Genomic DNA, 12,543 nt, shown 5'->3' with positions numbered 1-12,543 from the left:
CCAACACATCAACTTCAAGGACTGACTGTTCTCTTGCTGTCTAATATATCCCACCCCTTGACAGGTGCAAGTGTAATGATATAATCAGTGTAATTCACTTTACCTGTCAGTGTTTTTAATTTTATGGCTGATCGGTGTATTATTTATTGTGAATCTCATCATTAATGTTAGTTAATTGCTTAAATGTGAAAATACAAATAATATTATATATTATACGGTCTGCATTTCTTGTGTGCGTTAGAAAGGACAAAAAATCTATTTAAGCTAAACTGTAATGTGAGACCTCTTATTATGGAAACATCCCTATCTAGTGTATGCTTGGACATTTTGACAGTTTAATCTCAGATTTCTATCTTCTACTGTATACCAGATCCCTATCTTTAGTAGAGGAACAACAGCTTTCTGCTCAGTCACACAAATCAATTGGATACAAATATAATGAACAACAATCCAAACATACAGATTTATATGTCTGAGCCTTCTGTAGCCAGTGTGCAGCTGCTTACTTCTCTGTAGGCTATGGAAGTAGTTTAATAAAATTTTATAAAATAACATTTGTGATATTTTGTGCTTTTTGAGCTATTTGTATTCTCTGACTACTGTATTAGACAGGGTTAGTTCTGCGTTCACGATATACCATATTAAGTTTTGATATGACTTCAACAGGAAGTTTCACATTTATGGATGGTCTCTTGCTCAATCATTAGTATGTATGGAGCTCCATTAGTTGTTGAGTTACATTATTAATGATAAGATTTTATGAAAACACGTATGTAAAAGCTGCATTGTCTTTTCTTGTGTTCTCATATAAAACCTATCTGTTTGCTCAATTCATTTTCTCCTCTAGAATGGACTCACGCCATTGCATGTAGCTGTCCATCACAACAACCTGGATGTGGTAAACTTACTCGTTAGCAAGGGCGGATCTCCACACAGTGCAGCAAGAGTGAGTAGATTTTTATAATGACATCAGTAAAGTCTAGAATCTGAAAACCGACACAGTAATCTGTCAGTATAGCTTTAATCAATGAAAACAGTTAAATGGAGTGATTGAACTATTTTACTTCTCTATGTCAGAGGTTCATAGTGTATAAAGTGGTGTATAATAATCATACCTTTTTATCAGTTTACTATCTGTATTTATTTATTATTTGAATTTACTTAATTTATTATAGGTTTCATATTTATATTTTACTTTTATGTTATTACATACTGATTATTGTTTTGATATATTTCAATTGTTCTTTCTTTTCCTCTCTTAATTTTATGAGTTATTGAATGTTTGTAAAACACTTCAGACACTTTGATTTAAAAAGTGCTATATTTTAAAATTATTATTATTACTATTATTATTGCATTTAATGCTGTGGAATGCCAGTGAAATATGCTCATTCCTGTTATTATATTTTAACACCTTTAATCAGTTATATCTTCCCCAGTCTCTCTTATTCTTGCTCTTGGAATTAAGATTTTAAAAAAAGCTTGTCATGTGTCATGTCAAGCCTACTGTTCTCAAGACTGTCCTTACTGACAGTTATACTGGAGACACTGGAGTTTAAATTGTCAAATTATTTTTGGTTTTGTATTAATTAAAAAAAAAGAAGGTGAAATATAAGCATTTCCACTAGTGATCTCAGACTTTTGCACCTCACTGTATCCTTTTTGTATAACAGCACATTTTTTTTATTTGTTCATTAAAGTCTTATCTAGAACATCTGCCATATGAGTCCCTGTGTTACTACAGAAGTGATAACATTAGAATGAATACATTATTATGTACACCTGTTGTTGATCAAGCCACAATGACATAATTGAGATTGTTCTCTTGACCCCAGAATGGCTACACTCCTCTCCACATTGCCTCCAAGCAAAACCAGTTGGAGGTGGCCAACAGCCTGCTGCAGCATGGAGCCTCCGCCAACGCTGAATCCTTACAGGGAATCACACCACTGCATTTGGCTTCCCAGGAGGGTCAAGCAGACATGGTTTCACTACTCATTTCCAAGCAGGCCAATGTGAACCTGGGCAACAAGGCAAATACACTTTCCTCCTTTCATTTTTTATTTTGTTTTTGACTGAAATGTAATCCTCGTGATAGATAAATCTATTCCCAACCTGTTCTTATGAGAAATTTGTGTGAATTCCAACAATGGAGGGTAATGTGGTTGAATTTTGTTGGAGTTCATAAGATTTAAGTCATAAGAAGAGGTAGAAACCATAACTTCCCACCTAACCGTAACCCTACCTTTCATATCTTTTCCATACTTGGAACTGTACAGCATCTCCAAGAAGCTCAGCAAAACTTACCAGCCAATTTACTTATAAAACTGCACAAAGTGTATATAAGATTACTGATGCAATATTGTCATGCCAGAAATTGACTTTGTTAATACTGTTTACTGGTCTTTATAGTAGTTTTTGTGTAGAAACATTTCATCTTTGAAGGTGCCTTTGCTTTACAGCATGAAGTTTGCACAGAATTGTACATTAGTATTGCATAGTTGCCCTATGTCTGGCTGGAGTCTCATCACATTGCTCCTGTGGAGGACGGCCCCATATGGACAGTTGAAAGTCACACTTGGAAGATGCTGTGGACACTTACAGTAATGCTTTTATGGCTGAGGACTAACTACAATTGACTTGCTAACTTTAGGACAGCAGTTGTCATGAACAGTTTTGCACTCAAGTTTTCATCAATGAAGAGTTTATAACGGGCGGCACGGTGGTGTAGTGGTTAGCGCTGTCGCCTCACAACAAGAAGGTCCGGGTTCGAGCCCCATGGCCGGCGAGGGCCTTTCTGTGTGGAGTTTGCATGTTCTCCCCGTGTCCGCATGGGTTTCCTCGGGGTGCTCCGGTTTCCCCCACAGTCCAAAGACATGCAGGTTAGGTTAACTGGTGACTCTAAATTAACCGTAGGTGTGAATGTGAGTGTGAATGGTTGTCTGTGTCTATGTGTTAGCCCTGTGATGACCTGGCGACTTGTCCAGGGTGTACCCCGCCTTTCGCCCGTAGTCAGCTGGGATAGGCTCCAGCTTGCCTGCAACCCTGTAGAAGGATAAAGCAGCTAGAGATAATGAGATGAGATGAGAAGAGTTTATAACATCAACAAAGCAGACTTCATGTTAAAACCGTTAAAAATGTTATAATCATGTTATCTGTTATCACCCAAATGAGTATGGGTTCCCTTTTGAGTCTGGTTCCTCTTGAGGTTTCTTCCTTATGTCGTCTGAGGGAGTTTTCCTTGCCACTGTCGCCACAGGCTTGCTCATTGGGGATAGATTAGGGATAAAATTAGCTCATGTTTAAAGTCATTAAAATTCTGTAAAGCTGCTTTGTGACAGGGTCTATTGTTAAAAGCACTATACAGTACAAATAAACTTGACTTGACTTGACATAGTTTGTGGACACCTGACCATCACATCCATATGTGGTTTTTCCCCAACTTGTTGCCACAAAGTAGAAAGCAAAGAATTGTAATGCTACAGAATACAAAGATATACTGTAGTACAGTGGTGCTTGAAAGTTTGTGAACCCTTTAGAATTTTCTATATTTCTGCATAAATATGACCTAAAACATCATCAGATTTTCACACAAGTCTTAAAAGTAGATAAAGAGAACCCAGTTAAACAAATGAGACAAAAATATTATACTTGGTCATTTATTTATTGAGGAAAATGATCTAATATTACATATCTGTGAGTGGCAAAAGTATGTGAACCTTTGCTTTCAGTATCTGGTGTGACCCCCTTGTGCAGCAATAACTGCAACTAAACATTTCCGGTCACTGTTGATCAGTCCTTAGAGGAATTTTAGCCCATTCCTCCATACAGAACAGCTTCAACTTTGGGATGTTGGTGGGTTTCCTCACATGAACTGCTCGCTTCAGGTCCTTCCACAACATTTTGATTGGATCAAGGTCAGGACTTTGACTTGGCCATTCCAAAACATTAACTTTATTCTTCTTTAACCATTCCTTGGTAGAACGACTTATGTGCTTAGGGTCATTGTCTTGCTGCATGACCCACCTTCTCTTGAGATTCAGTTCATGGACAGATGTCCTGACATTTTCCTTTAGAATTCGCTGGTATAATTCAGAATTCATTGTTCCATCAATGATGACAAGCTGTCCTGGCCCAGATGCAGCAAAACGGACCCAAACCATGATACTACCACCACCATGTTTCACAGATGGGATAGGTTCTTTTGCTGGAATGCAGTGTTTTCCTTTCTCCAAACATAATGCTTCTCGTTTAAACCAAAAAGTTCTATTTTGGTCTCATCCGTCCACAAAACATTTTTCCAATAGCCTTCTGGCTCGTCCACGTGATCTTTAGCAAACTGCAGATAAGCAGCAATGCTCTTTTTGGAGAGCAGTGGTTTTCTCCTTGCAACCCTGCCATGCACACCATTGTTGTTCAGTGCTCTCCTGATGGTGGACTCATGAACAATAACATTAGCCAATGTGAGAGAGGCCTTCAGTTGCTTAGAAGTTACCCTGGGTTCCTTTGTGACGTCACCAACTATTACACACCTAGCTCTTGGAGTGATCTTTGTTGGTCGACCACTCCTGGGGAGGGTAACAATTGTCTTGAATTTCCTCCATTTGTACACAATCTGTCTGACTGTGGATTGGTGGAGTCCAAACTCTTTAGAGATGGTTTTGTAACCTTTTCCAGCCTGATGAGCATCAACAATGCTTTTTCTGAGGTCCTCAGGAATCTCCTTTGTTCATGCCATGATACACTTCCACAAACATGTGTTGTGAAGATCAGACTTTGATAGATCCTTATTCTTTAAATAAAACAGGGTGCCCACTCACACCTGATTGTCATCCTATTGATTGAAAACACCTGACTCTAATTTCACCTTCAAATTAACTGCTAATCCTAGAGGTTCACATACTTTTGCCACTCACAGATATGTAATATCGGATAATTTTCCTCAATAAATAAATGACCAAGTATAATATTTTTGTCTCATTTGTTTAACTGGGTTCTCTTTATCTACTTTTAGGACTTGTGTGAAAATCTGAAGATGTTTTAGGTCATATTTATGCAGAAATATAGAAAATTCTAAAGGGTTCACAAACTTTCAAGCACTACTGTATATCTTTGTATTCTGTAGCATTACAATTTCCCTTCACTGAAACTAAGAGGTCCAAACCTGATCCAGCATCACAATGCCCATGTGCACAAAGTGAGTTCCATGAAGACATGGTTTTCCAAGGTTGGAGTGGAAGAACTTGAGTGTCCTGCACAGAGACCTGACTGAACTCAACCTCATTGAACACCTTTTTTGATGAACTTTAATACTGACAGCACCCCAGGCTTCCTCACCTGACATCAGTACCTGATCTCATTAATGCTCTTGGAGCTGAATGAACACAACCCCCCACAGCCACACTCCAAAATCTATTGGAAAGCCTTCCCAGAAGAGTGGAGTTTATTATAATAGGAAAGGGGGAATAAATCTGGATGGGTATTATAGTCAGGTGTCCATAAACTTTTGGTCTTAGTGTGTATGTGCACATTGTGCATTTGTCATTTTCACTATCTATGCCAATGAGTGAGAATTAAAACCTATGGGAATATATACTTTTTCTTTCTTCAGAGTGGCCTGACCCCACTACACCTTGTTGCCCAAGAGGGTCATGTGGGCATTGCTGACATCCTGGTGAAACAGGGGGCATCCGTATATGCTTCCACACGGGTAAAATATCATGCCATTGACATTAATATTGGCATTGTTCAGGACAGTATATTTTGATTTGATCTTGTGGTAACTCAAATTAACACAGTTATGGCAATACCTCTGGTGTATATTATTTATTCCCTGACAAGTTTGTGCCAAGTTTGTCCTAAACATCTGTTAATGGAGCTGTATGGAGCAGACTCAGAACACAACACATGGACTACAGCTATTAAATTATGTGCCAAATTCTATTAGAAAAAAAAAGTCAAAGAAAGATTATTATAACTGTAATAGTATAGTAAACTATATAGTAAACTGAACATTTTTTATAACATTATTGGCAGTGTGTTGATCATTGCATTCACTTTTACTGTTACTACCATCTGGGAGATGGATACGAGTTATCCACCTGGAGGTACTGCCTACTTGCATATCTGCATACATTCTGAATATGTTGTTTGCTACCAGTGAATACATCAAAAACGTGGCTTGGTAAATTGTGTTACAATCAGTGAGTTCATGAGCATTACAATCCACCACATGACTGTTCATTTAACAAGCACAATAGTGATAATAGTGGTTTGCTCCTAAATGCTGCTAAATAATCCAAAGTAAAGTTTGTTGGTTTTATGTTTGTTAATTACTATAATTTTGCACACAAAAAAAACCCACATTGTGGTGACAGCAGTCATAATTTGTTTACCAAACCATCATTTTGAATAATTTGATTCCATTGATTTGAGTTTGAACCCTTGAACTGAGTTTGTGCCATATTTGGGCCTGGTATTAAAAATAACATTTGGCCAGTTCTAAATGTGTTCTGGCACAGATCCATCAAACAGATCAGTTCCAGTATTTGGCTATTGTGCAGAAATACACTAGGCCAGCTCTGCTCTTCAGATATAGAGTTGATGCAACACGAAAGCATTTGCTGCTAATATGGTGCAGTGTACATATTTTGTCTGGGTTCTGACCAGTGTGTGCAGCTCTGCCTCTGTTTTTCAATAATGGGCAATAAATGTTGTGTCCTTTCAGATGGGCTACACTCCACTTCATGTGGCTTGTCATTATGGCAACATAAAAATGGTTAAGTTCCTTCTGCAGCAGCAGGCAAATGTCAACAGCAAGACAAGGGTAAACAAGAATAAGGAGTATTTGATCCATTTTCAAGAATCATTTCCTACATGTTCATGTTTGTAATCCAGTAGCAAACTGTGTGTCATGTTTCAGGCGGGATATACACCCCTTCATCAGGCTGCCCAACAGGGCCACACTGACATTGTGACATTGCTTCTGAAACATGGTGCACAACCAAATGAAATTACTACTGTAAGAGCACTTTATTTTATTTTCAAATCTTCTAACATTCTTTATTCTGTATGATCAGGTTTACATTGTTCATTCAGACATACATGGCAAAGAACAATAGAAACTGATATAGATTCAGTATTTTCAATGATTTTATGTTGTTTGAAATTGTGGCAAATTAAAAGACAGTATTGACTAATATTGACTAACTGGTATTCACTAGTATTCAGAAACTTATTCCCAGGCAAACTCTATTTAAACCAGCTACATTATCAATATTTGGTATTTACAGAATCAGATGACAAACTTTGTTTCCCCACCAGAATGGTACTTCCGCACTGGCTATTGCAAAACGTCTCGGCTATATTTCTGTAATTGATGTCCTCAAGCTGATTACTGAAGAAACTGTGACCATGGTGAGTGACAAGTTGCTTGTCTAATGCACAGTTGATTCAGGATGTTAGAGTACGATTGTACTTTAATTTGATGAAATTCCCAGCTTCCTCAAAACTTGTTTTAGTATGCATGCCTGAAAAAGGTTTTTAAGAATATATATAATTAATTCATATTGAATTAACTTGGGGACATACTGTATTTTATACAAGTAGATTGTAGACACGCTGCAAATTGCCTACATTTAATATTATTAAATATATATATATATATATTTTTTTTTTTTTTTTTTTTTTTGAGGAAATTGTTACCTGAAGTAAGAGGATTCCAGTCTGATGTCTAGTCTGAAGTCAGTTTAAAAAGTTCTAGGTGTCACATACATTTCTGCAGTGCCCCATCAAGCAAGCAACAGCAACCATGTCACATGACACCCAATCAAACACCAGTCCTTGTTCATAATCAACAGACTTCTGATCATACACATCTCTTCATAATAATGTACATGCCTGAAATCCGGACTCATAAAAGCATCCAAGCTTTAATCAGATCCAAATATCTGCTTTTCAGTCGACCACCGAAAAACATCGAATGAGTTTTCCTGAGACAGTTGATGAGATCTTGGATGTGTCCGAGGATGAAGGTAAAACACAACTTTTCAATATGTTGTTACTGGGAATACAAGTTTTCTTTGAACTGAAGGGCAAGAAAACATCCAGTGTGCAATTTTTAAAAAAAGTCACTAAATTGTGCTCCTTTTGCTTTTCCTAGGAATTGCACAGCTAACGCTAGGTATGAATGTCTGTCATCTCTCTGTTCTGTGTACAGTGACCATTAATCTTTACACCTTTTCAGTCATACAGACAAAACAGACTTATTCTCACTCACATTTTCACAAAAGTGGTGATGGGTGTATCATCGGCATGCGTCCATCAATAACCATGTCAGTACCTGTTTCACTATCCTACCACTAACCTACCACTAACCTACCACTAATCTAATAGGTCTTCAGTCTTCCTCTAGTTACCCTGTCAAAGAACAATGTCTCTTCACCTTAATATGTAGTAATAAACTTGGCAAATGTTTGCTGATATTCAAAACAAACAAAAAAAATCACCAGCATTTTCTTATCTTTTTGAGATTGAGTATTGGATTTTTGGATGATATACAATGGTGCTTGAAAGTTTGTGAACCCTTTAGAATTTTCTATATTTCTACATAAATATGACCTAAAACATCATCAGATTTTCACACAAGTCCTAAAAGTAGATAAAGAGAATGCAGTTAAACAAATGAGACAAAAATATTATACTTGGTCATTTATTTATTGAGGAAAATGATCCAATATTACATATCTGTCAGTGGCAAAAGTATGAGAACCTTTGTTTTCAGTATCTGGTGTGACCCCTTTGTGCAGCAATAACTGCAACTAAACATTTCCGGTAACTGTTGATCAGTCCTGCACACCAGCTTGGAGGAATTTTAGCCCATTCCTCCATACAGAACAGGTTCATCTCTGGTGGGTTTCCTCACATGAACTGCTTGCTTCAGGTCCTTCCACAACATTTTGATTGGATTAAGGCCACTTTGACTTGGCCATTCCAAAACATTAACTTCTTCTTTAACCATTCTTTGGTAGAATGACTTGTATGCTTAGGGTCGTTGTCTTGATGCATGACCCACCTTCTCTTGAGATTCAGTTCATGGATGGATGTCCTGACATTTTCCTTTAGAATTTGCTGGTATAATTCAAAATTCATTGTTCCATCAATGATAGCAAGCCATCCAGGCCCAGATGCAGCAAAAGAGCCCCAAACCATGATACTACCACCACCATGTTTCACAGATGGGATAAGGTTCTTATTCTGGAATGCAGTGTTTTCCTTTCTCCAAACATAACGCTTCTCATTTAAACCAAAAAGTTCTATTTTGGTCTCATCCGTCCACAAAACATTTTTCCAATAGCCTTCTGGCTTGTCCACATGATTTTTAGCAAACTGCAGATGAGCAGCATTGTTCTTTTTGGAGATCAGTGGCTTTCTCCTTGCAACTCTGCCATGTACACCATTGTTGTTCAGTGTTCTCCTGATGGTGGACTCATGAACATTAACATTAGCCAATGTGAGCGAGGCCTTCAGTTGCTTAGAAGTTACCCTGGTGTCCTTTGTGACCTCGCTAACTATTACACGCCCTGCTCTTAGAATGATCTTTGTTGGTCGACTACTTCTGGAGAGGGTAACAATGGTCTTGAATTTCCTCCATTTGTACACAGTCTGTCTGACTGTGGATTGGTGGAGTCCAAACTCTTTAGAGATGGTTTTGTAACCTTTTCCAGCCTGATGAGCATCAACAACGCTTTTTCTGAGGTCCTCAGAAATCTCCTTTGTCCGTGCCATGGTACACTTCCACAAACATGTGTTGTGAAGATCAGACTTTGATAGATCCCTGTTCTTTAAATAAAACAGGGTGCCCACTCACACCTGATTGTCATCCCATTGATTGAAAACACCTGACTCTAATTTCACCTTCAAACTAACTGCTAATCCTAGAGGTTCACATACTTTTGCCACTCACAGATATGTAATATTGGATCATTTTCCTCAATAAATAAATGACCAAGTATAATATTTTTGTCTCATTTGTTTAACTGGGTTCTCTTTATCTACTTTTAGGACTTGTGTGAAAATCTGATGATGTTTTAGGTTATATTTATGCAGAAATATAGAAAATTCTAAAGGGTTCACAAACTTTCAAACACCACTGTATTTGGAGATTAACTATGATGGATGTAGAAGAAGCCTTCCTTTCCACTTTGTCACCAATAATATTGTTATGATAACCTGTGTTCAAAGTAACACATTAAGTAATATTTTCTCACCATTTATCTGTTGCTAAACAGACCTGAACAAGTCCTATTGCTTTTCCAAGAGTTGCACAGATAGACCTCAGATTTATATGACATTTGCATTTATTTATTTATTTATTTATTTATTTATGGACTAAGCAACTAATTTTCTTTGGGTTGTCTTGGCTACAGCTGAGGTAAGTGGATCAATAGCAGCAGATTTAAAGAGCAAATTTTAAGAACATAGCATTTTTTATATAGATAATGGCAGTTGGCGATATTAGATACTGAATAAGAAAACAAATTTGCTTTTTTTAATGTGTGTTTGATCAATACAAACAATGTGCAGATGAAAGTATGTGTAAGACAGAACATATACCTGCTGATTTTTCTACAGTTTGTGAAATACATTCTAAATAGATGACTATCTGAATATCTTGATATACTGTATTGGCAAATTTGTGTGTGCTTATATGGTCTTGAATCTCCTGGATGTTTCTGGAGATACTAGAAAATTTGCATGTCCTGAAAAGCCTGTTCATGTTAAGATGATCCTGAAGATTTAAGGTTTGTACCACCTTAAGATGATCTTTGTAACAACGCTACAAGGAGCCAGTAACTTACAAAGACTGTTTCTATAGTGTTCAATCTTTATAGTAGATTGGATTTAAAATGCATCGCAGTTTATGCAATATTCATACAAATAAATTGCATTATAAGGAGCCACATTCATTTCATAGGACTGGGTCTGTAACAAGAATGTTACAAAACATTACATCGTTGTTCTGTGTTTAGGTGTGTTTAGGTGGATCCTCATTTCTGAAATGTAAGCAGAAAAGTTATATGTGAATGTCTATCAACACACACTAATTTTCTGTGTACATTCTGTATATATGTTCCATGTTAATATTATATAAACACTTCATATATTGTTATCTATAACAATTTTATATACAGTTTAATAATTAGGTGATTGATTTAAGATCACCATGAATCCATGGTGATTATTAACATATTATATTAATGCACCTGTGGTCTTTGTCAAAAGAAAAAAAGTAAATGAACTTATTGAAAAGGTTTTCACGAATGAGGCCACCCATGTTTGTTTTGTGTTTGTGTTGTGTTCCAGTCCCTCACCTTACGCTATCTCTTTCTAACAGTTTCTCCCATTCTTACTCACGCCTTAACCAAGACGTGGTGACTCATAATTCCTGTAGTTTATCTTCTGCTATTTTTCCAACATTTCATTCTGTTCTTACAGTTTGTCTTGGTTTTTCCTTCCTTTTCCCATGCGGCAGGCGAGGAGCTGCAGGGAACAGATCCTGCCAGGTATTTGAAGATGGACAGCATGAGGGACCGTGATGACGATTTCCTTTCCTCCAACACAGTCACAGAGTATGAGAGAGAGGGCTGTAATAATATTGTTGGACATTGTTCAAATGTGATGTGAGACACAGGTGTAATACAGCAAAAGATAAGGAAAGAATTAGGAATAGTTAGGCAATCGATGCTGAATTAATGTCCTGAATTAAAAAAAAATTTAAAAGACTTGAGGGCAAAGTTATACTTAATAGGCAAGTGGGAAAAGAGTAGAGAGTCCTCATTTTCAGCAGTGTATCATAAATGTACCTACTATTATTTTCTACTTTTTGCTCAACAGAAACTACTCACCTGCTATTCCAAGGATCCCCTGTGTCTCTCCTGAAACCATCATGCTCAAAGAACATGAAATGGAGCAGGTGCATGTTAATCATATATTTGTTCCAAACTTGTTCCAGTACATTTTAACATCAGATATTATCTCTTGACCATAGAATTATAAAAGGTTTTCCTATTTCCCCATTACAGCAGCACACTCCAATGCCCAAAGAGTATGATGAGGACTCTCTGATTCCCAGCAGTCCAGCCACAGAGACCTCAGATAATGTCAGTCCAGTGGCCAGCCCTATCCACACTGGGTAAATTCAGGTTTTTAATACCCATCTATTAAATATTGTACATTTGTTAGAGTGGCAGCACGGTGGTGTAGTGGTTGTTGCCTCACAGCAAGAAGGTCCGGATTCGAGCCCCGTGGCCGGCGAGGGCCTTTCTGTGCGGAGTTGCATGTTCTCCCCATGTCCGTGTGGGTTTCCTCCGGGTGTTCTGGTTTCCCCCACAGTCCAAAGACATGCAGGTTAGGTTAACTGGTGACTCTAAATTGACCGTGAGTGTGAATGGTTGTCTGTGTCTATGTGTCAGCCCTGTGATGACCTGGTGACTTGTCCAGGGTGTACCCTGCCTTTTGCCCGTAGTCAGCTGGGATAGGCTC

At 37.6% G+C, this 12,543-nt stretch overlaps 1 protein-coding gene across 1 annotated transcript in view; it reads left to right on the top strand.

Annotated features, from left to right (window-relative positions):
• The window catches only part of LOC132872204 (ankyrin-1-like), a 265,115-nt gene that overhangs the window by 218,729 nt on the left and 33,843 nt on the right, over positions 1-12,543 (top strand). The window contains exons 17-27 of the mRNA XM_060906840.1: positions 848-946; positions 1,836-2,033; positions 5,612-5,710; positions 6,728-6,826; positions 6,923-7,021; positions 7,324-7,416; positions 7,961-8,033; positions 8,162-8,182; positions 11,534-11,630; positions 11,896-11,974; positions 12,084-12,193. Of these exons, the coding sequence (XP_060762823.1) occupies positions 848-946; positions 1,836-2,033; positions 5,612-5,710; positions 6,728-6,826; positions 6,923-7,021; positions 7,324-7,416; positions 7,961-8,033; positions 8,162-8,182; positions 11,534-11,630; positions 11,896-11,974; positions 12,084-12,193 (1,067 nt within the window). The remainder of the gene's footprint in view (positions 1-847; positions 947-1,835; positions 2,034-5,611; positions 5,711-6,727; positions 6,827-6,922; positions 7,022-7,323; positions 7,417-7,960; positions 8,034-8,161; positions 8,183-11,533; positions 11,631-11,895; positions 11,975-12,083; positions 12,194-12,543) is intronic.

This window comes from Neoarius graeffei, chromosome 24 (assembly GCF_027579695.1).
Source record: "Neoarius graeffei isolate fNeoGra1 chromosome 24, fNeoGra1.pri, whole genome shotgun sequence".
Classification (NCBI taxonomy): domain Eukaryota; kingdom Metazoa; phylum Chordata; class Actinopteri; order Siluriformes; family Ariidae; genus Neoarius; species Neoarius graeffei.
This window is presented reverse-complemented; position numbering and strand designations above follow the sequence as displayed.